Genomic DNA, 14,194 nt, shown 5'->3' with positions numbered 1-14,194 from the left:
TCGTTGAAATATATAGTTATCATCTCATGTCATAGAGATCTCTGAAAGCATCTTTGCCTCGTTTCTCATTAGTGCGATTTACTAGAACCTATAATTTCCTATTAGGTCTTTGCGCTTATTTTCATAGTTTTCTGCACCTTCGCGCTGCTATGTTGCTTCCATGCATTTTAGCTGGAGCTTTGTCCTTCATATTTCCTCATCATTTTCCTATATACCATGCTATATATTTACAATATGCCATAATTTTTATTTAAAAATTTATAATTAAGTCACGGCCTTATCCCACATAATCTTGTTTTGTTTTTTGTTACATTACTTGGTAATTTACCCTTGTCTTAAGAAGCGATGAACTCCATTATGCAGTCAGACCCGTACTGTAGACAACCTCCAAATACATATAACCTGCTTACTAAAGTCACGCTTTACCTGTCTTGAAAAATTCAAGTTTTCACAAATACCAGCATTTTCAGTCCTCAAAGGAGGTTTTGCAGTCGGGTTTAACTGTATATATATATATATATATATATACCCTAGCACCCACCAATAAATTAAGAAAACTTATGTTCCCTAAAGAAATAGATACTTTTAATTTTGGTGGGTATTGTCTTGCTTAACATAACGCCTCACTGCTTATCCACACCTGTATTTGTACTTATAGACGTATCAGTTCAAATACTAGTCTGACAAGTTTTAATCCCACGGGTTTTTCATGGGCAAATTTAGTGCAGTGACAAGGACATTCTTTATCTGAAATCCGTAGAGGACAGATCGTTTACAAAAATTCCCTCTCACCCTTCCCATTACCGTAATTATATTGTTTTAACATATTTCTGCCGTCTAGATTAATTTATTTCAGGGTCACAATGGTGTACCATACTGCTGAACCCTGCTACAAATGTACTGCTGCACCAAACATGTCACGCCGCTTCGGTAATCTACGTTATCTTTACATTGTGTGTGTATAAAGTCAATTTTGCTAGTATGCATTTAATCATCATGGAACAATACGGTTGAATGGAACCGACTTGATTTTAGATTGCATATATTCATTTATAAACATTTCGAATGTTACTATCTTCTTACTTTTTGGTACTTTATGGTTCTTTCTTGTTTTTTTGTTAAAGTTGGTTTAAATTTAAGCACGAAGTTTTCATCAGTTAGCGCGGGATGTAGTTCGTTCGAGGTTTACTACACAAAGCGATAACACGCAGGTTAGCCAAATCCTGGCATATTATTTGCAGAATTATGAGGAGATGGTCTTAATGTCATTTATTCTGTGAAAAAACATAACTGGAATATTTCTGTAAGAAATTCATCGATTTATAACTGGATGACAGTTCACGGACATTACCCACTTTTTTATATTATTTTTGTTCTGTTTGGCACATTTATTTTATCTACTAGAAACATTGATGTTAGTAAATACTCGGAAAGCAGGGGTGGAGAGAGCCTTTTCGCTGGTCAGAGCCTCGGATTCTCCCTACCTCCCCCCTCATATATAAATATATTTTAAAAAATAGAAAAGAGTTAGGGTTGGGGCAGCCGGCTCGCAGCATACGACTAACCTGTCTTTCTGGGTAGTTTTTATATGAAATTAATGGAAAAAAAGCGTTTGCACAGTAGGTGTATGTGCATATAAACTTGATTTTATTAGTGAACATACATAACATTTTATTAGTAAATATACATTACTTGCATTGATTTGATTTCATCATTTTAGAATTATTTTATTGTCATGACTGAAATGGCGCTTACAAATTGGTAATCTTTATTCGGGGTACAGTAAAGAAAGTCTTCTTTATCAAAAGGTTTGGCTCAAGACAATTCTAATTTCATTTTAATTTTTGTCCGTGTTGAGAGCAATTTTTCATGATCCACAAAATAATTATTTTATTGTTGTTTACTACGGCATAGAGACCGTACCATAGCTCTTCGCATACTTTGATTTTTCAAACTAAAGTGATTTTTACAAGTGCACCGGTTACGATAAAAATGTAAACAACGGACTCTGTCTATGAAACTTTGAAATGAATGAATGACAGTCGATCTCAGTCATAATACTGATTGTCAGTGAATGCTAATGACTCCATGTGTTGCAGAAAGGTATTTAGTTTGTAACTGTAATTTCCCATCAATTGAAATCCTCTCAAAACTGGTAAAATAATTACTTATATTTGGACAAATCTCATCGTCTTTGCCGTTCGGCAGCTGCAAAAAGGGCAAATATAAAAGATTCAGTGTAAGTAATATTTCACTGGTACTGCCAGTTAGTAAGTTCATACTCTGAACAACACGTCAGAGAAATTTGGGCAGATTTGACCAATTATGACGTTGGAAGCATTAGATTATATTTTTTCTTTACACAAAAATTGCCGTTAGGTAACAAAGCGAATACACCGATAATCCGGAGTTCACCGATTATTGTTCCAGTTCACGCAATGTAATCCAGCAATTAAACTGCATAGCTATTAGGTACTGCTGTTATAGGGAAGTGGTAGACACAGGTGGCAGTAACGTACCTAGGATACCGTATGGGTCCATGAACCATATGCACTTAAATTTACTACAATTATAATGTTTTCTCAGGAAAAAAATGACAAAAAGCCATTTTGAAAAAAATTTTGCTCCTGTGACAATGAGCCATGAGAAAGGTGATCAAGAACAGTTTGATATGTGCATTGCTTCCAGGTCCGTATTTTTTTTTCAAAACAATATTTCCTTATCAATGGTTGGCCGCCTTTTCGACAAAAGATTAATCTTTTAGAAAAACCTTACTTCAAAACCCAGTTCCAAACCGTTTACGCATCACGAGCGAGCAACGACGTACGAAACGATAGTGATTTCTCCACCCGAATAAATCCCACACATTTTTCGCATTGAAGTCTCCCCCCTAAAACACATCAAGCACACAGTGCGAGTTTAAAATAACGTTATAACCCTTCATAACAGACTAAAACACAAACCAACAAGACCGAAAACTAGGTTCAATCCTACTTTGTTACTTACAAATTCGCTATTTAACATTTTCGCTTTCGGAAATTACCTCCGCCTGCCATGATTACCGTTGACAAGACGGTGGTTGTAAAGAAAGTTTTCATTGGCGGATACAGTTTACGTATTTCAAACGTAGTGATAAAATCCAAAGAGTACCCGAATATAAACAAGCAGCGGTGGCTCACGAAGATTATTTACCAAATTCAAATAAATAACAACTGGTAAGTAATTAAGCAGAATTGAACCTTATTTTTAGTCTTGTTAGTTTACATTTAGCCTATTCTGACTGCTTGTAGTGCTATTTTTAACTGACATGGTGTACTTGATTTGTTTTAGGGGGGAGACTTCGGTGCGAAAAATGTGTGGGATTTATTCGGGTGGAGAAATCACTATCGTTTCGTACGCCGTTGCTCGCTCGTGATGCGTAAACGGTTTGGAACTGGGTTTTGAAGTAAGGTTTTTCTGAAAGATTAATCTTTTGCCGAAAAGGCGGCAAATCATTGATAAGGAAATACTGTTTTGAAAAAAAAATACGGACCTGGAAGCAATGTACATGTCAAACTGTTCATATCTACCTTTCTCATGGCTCATTGTCACAGGAGCAAAAAATTTTTCAAAATGGCTTTTTGTCATTTTTTCCCTAAGAAAACATTATAATTGTAGTAAATTTAAGTGCATATGGCTCATGGACCCATACTGTATCCTAGGTACGTTACTACCACCTGTGGTGGTAGAGTGTCTGCCTTAGGGGTGAGAGGTCCTGGGTTCGAGTCCCATTTAGAGCTTAACTCTATTTAGATTCTGCTAAAGCATAGTTTTGCTGTTAATAGACTGTTCCAGATGTTCTAAATTTTTAGCACACAGTATCATGGATCAGTATTAAGCAATCCAGATCAAAGTTGAATGTTAAATCAAATGCACCCAATTAGAAAATATTGACTATATTATGTCCCTTTGATGTTTATGCTCTCCATGTTCAAGAAGAGTTACATTTCCTTGATCACAAAATTTTCGTTATCATGAAAACATTAAATGCTCATAACTCCGCACTTCTGGTTAAAATATTGTCTAAATTTCTGTTTTTGAGAAATATATGGACATTTCTCTTCATTTCAAAGCTTTTTAACTTCAATCCTATGATTTGAAAAACTTAGGTACTATCTCTATACGGCAGTATCAAAAATAAAAGCTCACTTGTCTAGGTTGACCTTCTCGTATCTGCAACCTCGCGCTCGGTTGGTCATCTCTTATTATTGGTGTTACTGGGAGGGCGCCCTTTAACCGTTAGAGGGGACCTTGACCATGTGGTCGGCCATTCACCTGGTCCATGGATTGACTGTGTCTTATATAAACAGGGTTATTCAACTTATTGGCCATTCGATAATTAGTGATCAGCCGAAAGCTGCATTTATTATATGTACGTGTAGGTCCGTACATATTAGTATATAATTTGTGGATCACGTTGCTACAAACCTCTAACACACGGGTTATGTTGAAACAAACATGTAAATCCCCCCCCCCCCCCCCAGTTTTCTTACGTTTCCAGTATGTCAGTTAGCTCAGTCAATCGCTTGGATGGATTATATTATCAATTGTAGCATAGTTTATTATAACCATGCCCTCGCACCGGGTCCGTTTGTACATATGTTACATTAAAACAAAAATTTTAATATTTTATTTTGTTTTGTGCGTTTGTTTGCTGAAGACTTTCTTAACTTACATCGGATTTTATTATGATCTTAGTGTTATGTTCCATTACGTATTTACTTAACTTGGGAAGAATATTTTTTGTTGATATATCATCTCATGTCATAGAGATCTCTGAGAGCATCTTTGCCTCGTTTCTCATTAGTGCAATTTACTAGAACCTACAATTTCCTATTAGGTCTGGTATATCCTGCGCTTATTTTCATAGTTTTCTGCACCTTCGCGCTGCTATGTTGCTTCCATGCATTTTAGCTGGAGCTTTGTCCTTCATATTTCCTCATCATTTTCTTATATACCATGCTATATATTTACAATATGCCATAATTTTCATTTAAAATTTATAATAAAGTCACGGCCTTATCCCACATAATCTTGTTTTGTTTTTTGTTACATTACTTGATAATTTACCCTTGTCTTAAGAAGCAATGAACTCCATTATGCAGTCAGACCCGTACTGTAGACAACCTCCAAATACATATAACCTGCTCACTAAAGTCACACTTTACCTGTCTTGAAAAATTCAAGTTTAAACAAATACCAGCATTTTCAGTCCCCAAAGGAGGTTTTGCAGTCGGGTTTGACTGTATATATATATATATATATATATATATATATATATATATATATATATATTTGTGAGACATGAAAACAGAGATTTGAGTATATATATGCAAATGTTGAACCAGTACGAATGTGTAGTACAATTCGGGCTCGTATATAAAGCAGCACCGAAACTAATCTTATTGGGTTAGTGGACTTGCTGTGGCATATGCGTGTTCGTTTGTACTGCTAGGCGCTTTGCCGTAATTGGTCTGGTATATTGTGGTGGTGATTTAATTCGTATAAATTCTCTCTACTATATAATAATTTATAATGCGAACTTGTATCCTAGCGGATCTCACGTATGGTAAAGTCAGCTGTTCTGAATATATTAATATCCCTTAATGCAAACTATCTCTATATATTCAATGTATCCTCGAGATCCAGTTAACTTTCAGAGACAGAAAATATAGCTTCTCTGGCCCCATTCAGTTAAAAAGACTAAAATGTCACTACTGTTTTGTGAGACATGAAAACAGAGATTTGAGTATATATATGCAAATGTTGAACCAGTACGAATGTGTAGTACAATTCGGGCTCGTATTTAAAGCAGCACCGAAACTAATCTTATTGGGTTAGTGGACTTGCTGTGGCATATGCGTGTTCGTTTGTACTGCTAGGCGCTTTGCCGTAATTGGTCTGGTATATTGTGGTGGTGATTTAGTTCGTATAAATTCTCTCTACTATATAATAATTTATAATGCGAACTTGTATCCTAGCGGATCTCACGTATGGTAAAGTCAGCTGTTCTGAATATATTAATATCCCTTAATGCAAACTATCTCTATATATTCAATGTATCCTCGAGATCCAGTTAACTTTCAGAGACAGAAAATATAGCTTCTCTGGCCCCATTCAGTTAAAAAGACTAAAATGTCACTACTGTTTTGTGAGACATGAAAACAGAGATTTGAGTATATATATGCAAATGTTGAACCAGTACGAATGTGTAGTACAATTCGGGCTCGTATTTAAAGCAGCACCGAAACTAATCTTATTGGGTTAGTGGACTTGCTGTGGCATATGCGTGTTCGTTTGTACTGCTAGGCGCTTTGCCGTAATTGGTCTGGTATATTGTGGTGGTGATTTAGTTCGTATAAATTCTCTCTACTATATATATATATATATATATATCCTAGCACCCACCAATAAATTAAGCATAGAAATAATGTTTCTTGATATTTTTATCAATTTTATTAATAAAGTATCAAAGGCGTTGAGCCACAATATTAAAGTGGCATTATGCGCATCTTACTGCAGAAAGTGTGTTTTGGTGAATGTTTTATAAAAGCAATTTTCGGTTGCTGTGCATTTAAATGTGTTAAATTTATCGATAATGAGTATTTGAAGTTGATGCTTTAGAAAGAAAGAAATCGGACTAATTTTTTTAGTATATTTCTTCAGTGATCTCCCTTACCTATAGGTAGAGATTTCTGAAGTTGAAGGGAAGCAACTCCTACGTGCAGTTTGACCTTTCTTAAAAAGACTTCCCCAGTCAAAATAAAAAAGTCATATTTGGAAAGTTATTATTTCATATTGGAAACAGGAAGAGTTTGGTATACTGGGTTAAAAGCTATAATTTTTATACTAATATCTGAGCCATCAGAAGTGCTCTGATATTTAACTTTATATAAACATCCTGTCTAAAATTATTCTCACTCCTAAGTATTGCAATAATTTACACGCCAGTCTTCCATGTAAAGACCAAATAAGCGAGTGCTTCTTGAAAGACAAGACATAATGAAGCGTGCACATTTACTAAACATTTACGATTTGCGTATAGTTAATATAGTTTTTTCATCCTTGAAGATATTTGACTCAAAATTTTTAAAAATCTCCAGCAAAACAAATTTAAAAACTCTAGCATATCTATTAGCGTCAGACATTAAAAGTTGCTCCGTGGTACATTTTAGTCAAATGTGTCGCGTGCATATGAATTGATTGCTGTCAATGTGAGCACCCGGTTTAAGTTAAGAATTAGTTTTGATAAATCGTATTTATCAAACTATGTTGGATTTTTCATAAATGACCCCATCTGTATTAAAACGGTTGGAAAGAAATAAAACTTTTTAAGTGTATTGTGGTTCGATTGTGATGAAGGACATTACTTTTGAAGTAACCCTGTAAGAACGGACAAACGAACAGATAAACTGACTATGAGATGTTACAAATAGTTCATTAGAGGCACTGTGTGAGCTCATTATCCGCATGGATAAGAAACGAATGTACATTTAACCAAAACGGAGTCATTGTGCTATTTAAGTATCAAACTTAGTGCTATGAACTATCAACATTGATAAAATAACAATTCTAGCCATTATATTTACGACACCTCATACAACCTCATGTCACGTCATTCTGCCATTAGTTTAAGAAGTGGCCTTGATAGAATCGCAGACCACTCATGGATCAGATGTCAGGAGACGATAACTACAAGATACCCTCGAAAATTAGATAACATCTTGATACGGTTCGGTGTATCTCTGTCCAATATCACAATTCATAGTATTTCATAGTATTTGATGGTTAAGAATATGTATTTAATAGCCAGAGATATTGAACCACTGGTTATCGCGAATTTAGATGATTTAATTTCTAAATGACGAGACCAAAATAATGATGTCTGGCCATTGACATGTTTAAGTTCTGAAATTTGTAATTCAAGTATTCGTATTCAATGTGTTTTAATCATATTTCATATTTCAAAGGAAGGACCAGAAATAAAGATTTTAGAGCATTTAACCTAGTATTTAGAACCCTCATTGTAGGAAACCTCTCTAAGGCGTAAGTCACGGACGCAGTGACTCTGTACTGTTATATAGTAGTAGTTTACAGTAATTATGTTCTCTTTCTAAACTCGCTGCCTGTTTTAGAATGTTTGATAGACATTTTGCTGTACGGCTTGAGATTTTTCAATTCAACACTAGGCTAATTGTTTTGACCATGGCTTGATAAATTATGCCAGCTTGAATAGTTTTTATCTTGTATCGACAGGAACGGCGATTCATCAACGCTAACGGGACACACGATGCAAACCCCACCAGAAGATTACAGCTATAGTATGCCAACACATGATTCTAGAAGCGTGGGGAGAGAATTTTCAGGGTTATTACCTTTATTTATATTTATTTATATATTATAAGGACAAAAATAGCTCTTAGATGCATCGCTGCCCTAACTCACGAACAAGCAAATAATTAACGTAAACTGTTATTTTTTGGTCAACTGAGTAATATGAATCCACATAAACGAGTGAAAGAATTATTTAATGCACGTCTTATACAGTACTTAAATAAACCTTGCAAAATCATTGGATATATGCCCAATATATATCAGTTGTTAAAAAAGCATACACAGGCTAGCAAAGTATGATTATAGGTTAAGTTTGGCCTTCGGTAAAGTTTATATGGCTTTAGGAGCATTCACGGAGAACTTCTCTCATGTAATATATGGCGCTTTGGTCAACTCTATAGGGACTATTTGCCTTATTGTAGGACTGTAGTCGTCGTAGTCAGTAAAGATTTTACCTCTACATATAATGCATTCTGTCCTAAGTGTAATTTGGAGAAAGAATCAGTTGCTGCACATCTCATTTTCTTTTGTCCAACAAAAGATAATGTAAGGCAAAATATTTGGCGATTTTACATAAATCCCTGGGTGATGTTAACTTCAGCAACCTATGTAAAATGCATCACATAGATCAGGTTATTGAAATGTTATCAGGATTTATCTCACTAACTGTACTATGGATGATGTAAGGTTTCGATGGAGGCCTTGAGAATCAAAAATCAAACAACACCAAATCATAGAAAGAAAGAGTTGTTTGACATGAAAATTGAACAGCATGTAAAACATGTATATTACTTTACGAAACAAGTGTCAGTATACTGATATAAACATTGAATTCCGGAAAAGGGCTGCCAAAAGGGGCTCCACTTCCGGACAGTTAAACGCCTTTAAAAACTCACCATTTTCAAAGAACTGTTACACATGTTCGTTTTGATGCATTTGCAATAGCGTGCGAGTGGTGAAATTTCGCATAACAAGGTGGAACACAGTTTTCAGCAATTGTTTATCTTTATTTCTTTACAAATGGCATTCATTTTCAAAGGGAGACAACTGTTCCCGATTATTTTAAGTACAAATGGCATTCATTTTCAAAGGGAAACAACTTTTTCCGATTATTTTAAGTAATCTTTGAGAAAAAGTTGTCTCCCTTTGAAAATGAATGCCATTTGTAAAGAAAAAAAGATAAACAATTGCTGAAAACTATGTTCCACCTTGTTACGTGAAATTTCACCACTCGCACGCTATTGCAAATGCATCAAAACGAACATGTGTAACAGTTCTTTGAAAATGGTGAGTTTTTAAAGGCGTTTAACTGTCCGGAAGTGGAGCCCCTTTAGGCAGCCCTTTTCCGGAATTCAATGTATATATCAGTATACTGACACTTGTTTCGTAAAGTAATATACATGTTTTACATGCTGTTCAATTTTCATGTCAAACAACTCTTTCTTTCTATGATTTGGTGTTGTTTGATTTTTGTTTCTCAAGGCCTCCATCGAAACCGTAAAGCGGATTAATTTCGTCAAGATTATTCTGAGATATATACATCATATAACAAAAATATTGAATTACCAGTTGTATTCATTTTTGATAATTTCATAAATTTTTACTACATATTAAAACTATGACAGCCCATACAGATTCTCCATGCCTTTCGCTTTTGACGTAGGTTTTTCTGTATAAGAATAATTGCTAGGGCAATGCGGAACTCAGCAGGCCTAAAGATTCCCTATACTTTTCGCTTTTCACATAGGGTGTCTGTGTAGGGCCATCTATTTAGGGAAATTATCAAATAATTGTGAAATTATTTTTGTTTATAATATGTATCTTCATTTTGGTGTTTGTTTATTTGTTCATTGTATTCAAATTGTATTTATATTTCTCATCTTAGGATGGATTGAAATACCCACTATAGATATTGAACTACAGGTTATCGCGATTTGAGATGATTTAATTTCTATATGACGAGACCAAAATAATGATGTCTGGCCATTGACATGTTTAAGTTCTGAAATTTGTAATTCAATTATTCGTACTCGATGTGTTTTAATCATATTTCATATTTCAAAGGAAGAACCAGAAATAAAGATTTTAGAGCACTTAACCTAGTATTTAGAACCCTCATTGTAGGAAACCTCTCTAAGGCGTAAGTCACGGACGCAGTGACTCTGTACTGTTATATAGTAGTAGTTTACAGTAATTATGTTCTCTTTCTAAACTCGCTGCCTGTTTTAGAATGTTTGATAGACATTTTGCTGTACGGCTTGAGATTTTTCAATTCAACACTAGGCTAATTGTTTTGACCATGGCTTGATAAATTATGCCAGCTTGAATAGTTTTTATCTTGTATCGACAGGAACGGCGATTCATCAACGCTAAGGGGACGCACGATGCAAACGCCATCAGAAGATTACAGCTATAGTATGCCAACAATTGATTCTAGAAGCGTGGGGAGAGAATTTTCAGGGTAATTAACTTTATTTTATACTTTCTCAAGAAATACTGAGAAATCTTGATGAAATATAATTTATATTTCCATTGTATTTAATTTTCACTGCAGTGAAACAAATTTTTCTATATTTTCACCGCAGTGAGACATATATTTCTATATTTTCACTAGTTTTCCGGAACTATTTTAGTATTATTGGGCAGTGACTTTGGTTTCATTTGAAATGAAAAATATGTACATGGATAATGAAGCAAACTATTTCAATCAAAATATAGAAGTTCCAATGATCGCAACCAGCCTATGTACATTCTAACCGGTATATGTACGAGTACACGGCATTTATCCTTCCGCAAAAAGAATATTACTCGGGAGACCTTTGAAACGTTAGAAAATAAAACTTCAACAATATGTCAAAATTACCGGGAACTGCGAGTAAAGGTAACGTTTGGTTTCGTTTATTAACAAAAAAAGACTAAATTTCGGCTGTACAGAAAATGTATTGTTGTCGCTCGTTCTAAATGTAAACAAACGACGTTATCATTTGTGTATGTAATAAACAGAAAATTCAAGTTTTTTGCATGAATATACATTATTTATGCAAAAAACATGAATATCCACTATAATACTTATCCGCTTGAAAAATTTGAAAACAATAACGTCAAAACAGATATTAATTCTCGCGAAGGTGCTTCACGTTTTTACCACACATTAAGGGTTTCAATCAAATCGAGTATTCTATTATTTTTGTTTGATGTTGGTTGCGTTTTCTGCTTCCAAAGGATCTTCTTATAGGTGTTGTTAAAAATGTATACTCGGCGTCACTGAAAAGTTACCACCCTAATGGCCCTTATATTTTAAAAATCGCATTGGACTGTGTTAAAAGCATAACACGACTACATTTTTGACGCAACTGAGACGTCACTGGTGTAAAGATTTGTCAAACTTCATTTGAGGCACGGGCTGCACGTGCAGAATGACTTTTTCCAGCAATGTCGACATGTACGAAAATTCTATCGCAAATCATTCATCGCACTTGAAAGTTAGTCGATAGGCTAAAAGGAATACGTTAAAAAAACAGAATATCCTTGCTAAGAATGCCACGTTTAAGGCACGATCAACGCCATCAGGCCATTGGCATGGTTGACGCCGAACTTTCATGTCGTGAAATTGCACGTCGTATGTGCTGTTCTCACCTGACAGTCATGAAATGTGTTAGGAGACATGATCAGACAGTGTCTATGAGTAATATACCGCGCACAGGCCATGAAAAAGTGGCGTCGATATTGTTTAAAAAAGTAAAGAGGTATACATTAAGTGGTAACTTTTCAATGACGCCTAGTATATAATCATTGGCGTAAAATACAGAACAAAAATGTTTTATACAAATAACACCAAGGACATATTGAAATAATGGAAGTATTTCCAAATAATATCACCACTAGTGATGATTAAAATTTAATATATCTGATGATGATTTATTAGATTTTAATCAACATCTAATGATGAAATATTTCAATGTTATTTGAGTAAAGTACACTTTTTAATTCAAAACGTATATCAAAGTTTTATGACAGTCATTATCATCGATATATGAACAATATATTCTTGGTTATGACATTCTTTGGAATCATAATTTAAGGGGAGAGATAAACAACTCCCAATGGATTTTACAACCGGCACCGCCAACCAGTCAACAAAATCGAGAAAACTCACAAACCAGACCTAATGCTGGGTATGACATACTAATATCAAACAATCTAAGTAGGGGATACGCCGAATTAAACAGGTAAATATTGACATTCTTGATTTTTTCTTAAATTGAATAACATCATAGAATTCTCTTTTCCAATTAACTTTAGAGGTATTTTATTCTTTTTTTATGTTAGAAAGAAAATATAGACGAACATATACAGTTACACGTATCTAAAATGCTTGGTTATAAAAGTGATTAACGCACAATTCGAATATTTGCTTTCTTTCAGATCTGATCGTAATGTACCATCATATTATAATGATAGGAGACGATACAGTCAAAATCAAAATTATGAAGATTTTGGGTATGTAAAAACATAATCCTGTGCGATCGACTTTAAGTTTACACTATTATAAAATTTTATCATTTTTTTTCGTACACTTAAAGAAGGTTTGAGGATGACATATATACAGAAAAACGGGCTACTACAGGCATGTACAGACAGTTTGGTAAGCACACTGTTCCGGATAATAGGCCATAGTTTGCTCTGTCAATAGTCAAAATGAGTTTTTTTTTCTGACTAATAAAATGTTATTTGTTCTATTACCGAAGTTTAGACAAAAAAACAGCTTTGTTTTTCAGTAAGGGTTGATATAAGACATTTTAAATAAGGATACTACACGTCTTTCTGTGTATTAACGTCAACAGAAGCCCATGGGATTGTTGGTGACCGGAATTGGTGATAGGATTCCTAAAGATAAACAATCGTAAACAGCGAAGCAAGGATAAATATTCAGCCCTAACGCAGCATTCCAAAAATAAAAAATAAAATTTAAGCAAATTCCCTCCTCCTTTCTATTTTTTACATATCTAGATAAAATAATTCATTAGAAAGGTTGTTTTGCATCGATCCTTCTTTTCTAATTCCGTAACAAACCTGTTTTTATTTAACACAGAAAATTATTGTTTTGCAAAGAGGAGGTAAACAATATTGTATTGATTTTGTTTGGTTTTATACAACACCGGTAATGTTAAGGTTATACGGCGACTTTCCATCTTTAATGACAGGGGAAGACCAAGGATATCCCCGGCTTTATTTCAGACATGGACGGGTACCTGGGTAAAACCACCGACATGACAACCTGAGCAGGGCTCGAACCGTTCGAAGTCATCGACATTAACCATTTAATCAAGGAGGCTCCCTGAATAGTGAAAGGTGATATTAGGGTAAAATTGGTTAATGATATATTTATAAGATTACTGTTTATAATATATTGCAGTTATATCAAATGTGGTGAAACATTCAAAAGAACCAGTTGCTATCAGACTAAAGGAATATATAACATATACGAGTAGCATATTATATTAGATTATACCGTTCGCTACCATAATATTTTGACAAATATACCATTTGTCAGTTTCATCTGATTTCAAAATTGGTTCATAGCAGGTGCTTCGTTCTTTAAAGTATCATAATCATTTTTAAATATTTACAAAGAAAATAGCGATGGGCGTTCTCGTTTCTGACTCGGTGAGAAAACATTTACCAAAAATTGTCTTAACCGAATATGTAATTCATTTCAACAAAATGTTAAGCCACAATTTGGCCGCCTCCTTGCTTTACAACTCGCAGTTTTTAACAAAATATAAGGTTTTATGAGAAAATTCTCATTTTTATTGTTAAC

At 34.4% G+C, this 14,194-nt stretch overlaps 1 protein-coding gene across 2 annotated transcripts in view; it reads left to right on the top strand.

Annotated features, from left to right (window-relative positions):
• Positions 1-14,194, top strand: part of LOC128555473 (uncharacterized) — an 85,406-nt gene that overhangs the window by 59,850 nt on the left and 11,362 nt on the right. For both annotated transcript variants that reach the window (XM_053537775.1, XM_053537776.1), the window contains exons 4-7: positions 8,296-8,406; positions 10,724-10,834; positions 12,456-12,602; positions 12,799-12,873. In XM_053537775.1, the coding sequence (XP_053393750.1) occupies positions 8,296-8,406; positions 10,724-10,834; positions 12,456-12,602; positions 12,799-12,873 (444 nt within the window). The remainder of the gene's footprint in view (positions 1-8,295; positions 8,407-10,723; positions 10,835-12,455; positions 12,603-12,798; positions 12,874-14,194) is intronic.

The sequence above is a fragment of the Mercenaria mercenaria genome, chromosome 3 (assembly GCF_021730395.1).
Source record: "Mercenaria mercenaria strain notata chromosome 3, MADL_Memer_1, whole genome shotgun sequence".
In the NCBI taxonomy this organism is placed as follows: domain Eukaryota; kingdom Metazoa; phylum Mollusca; class Bivalvia; order Venerida; family Veneridae; genus Mercenaria; species Mercenaria mercenaria.
Note: the sequence above shows the minus strand (reverse complement) of the source record. Positions and strands in the feature narration are given on the sequence as shown.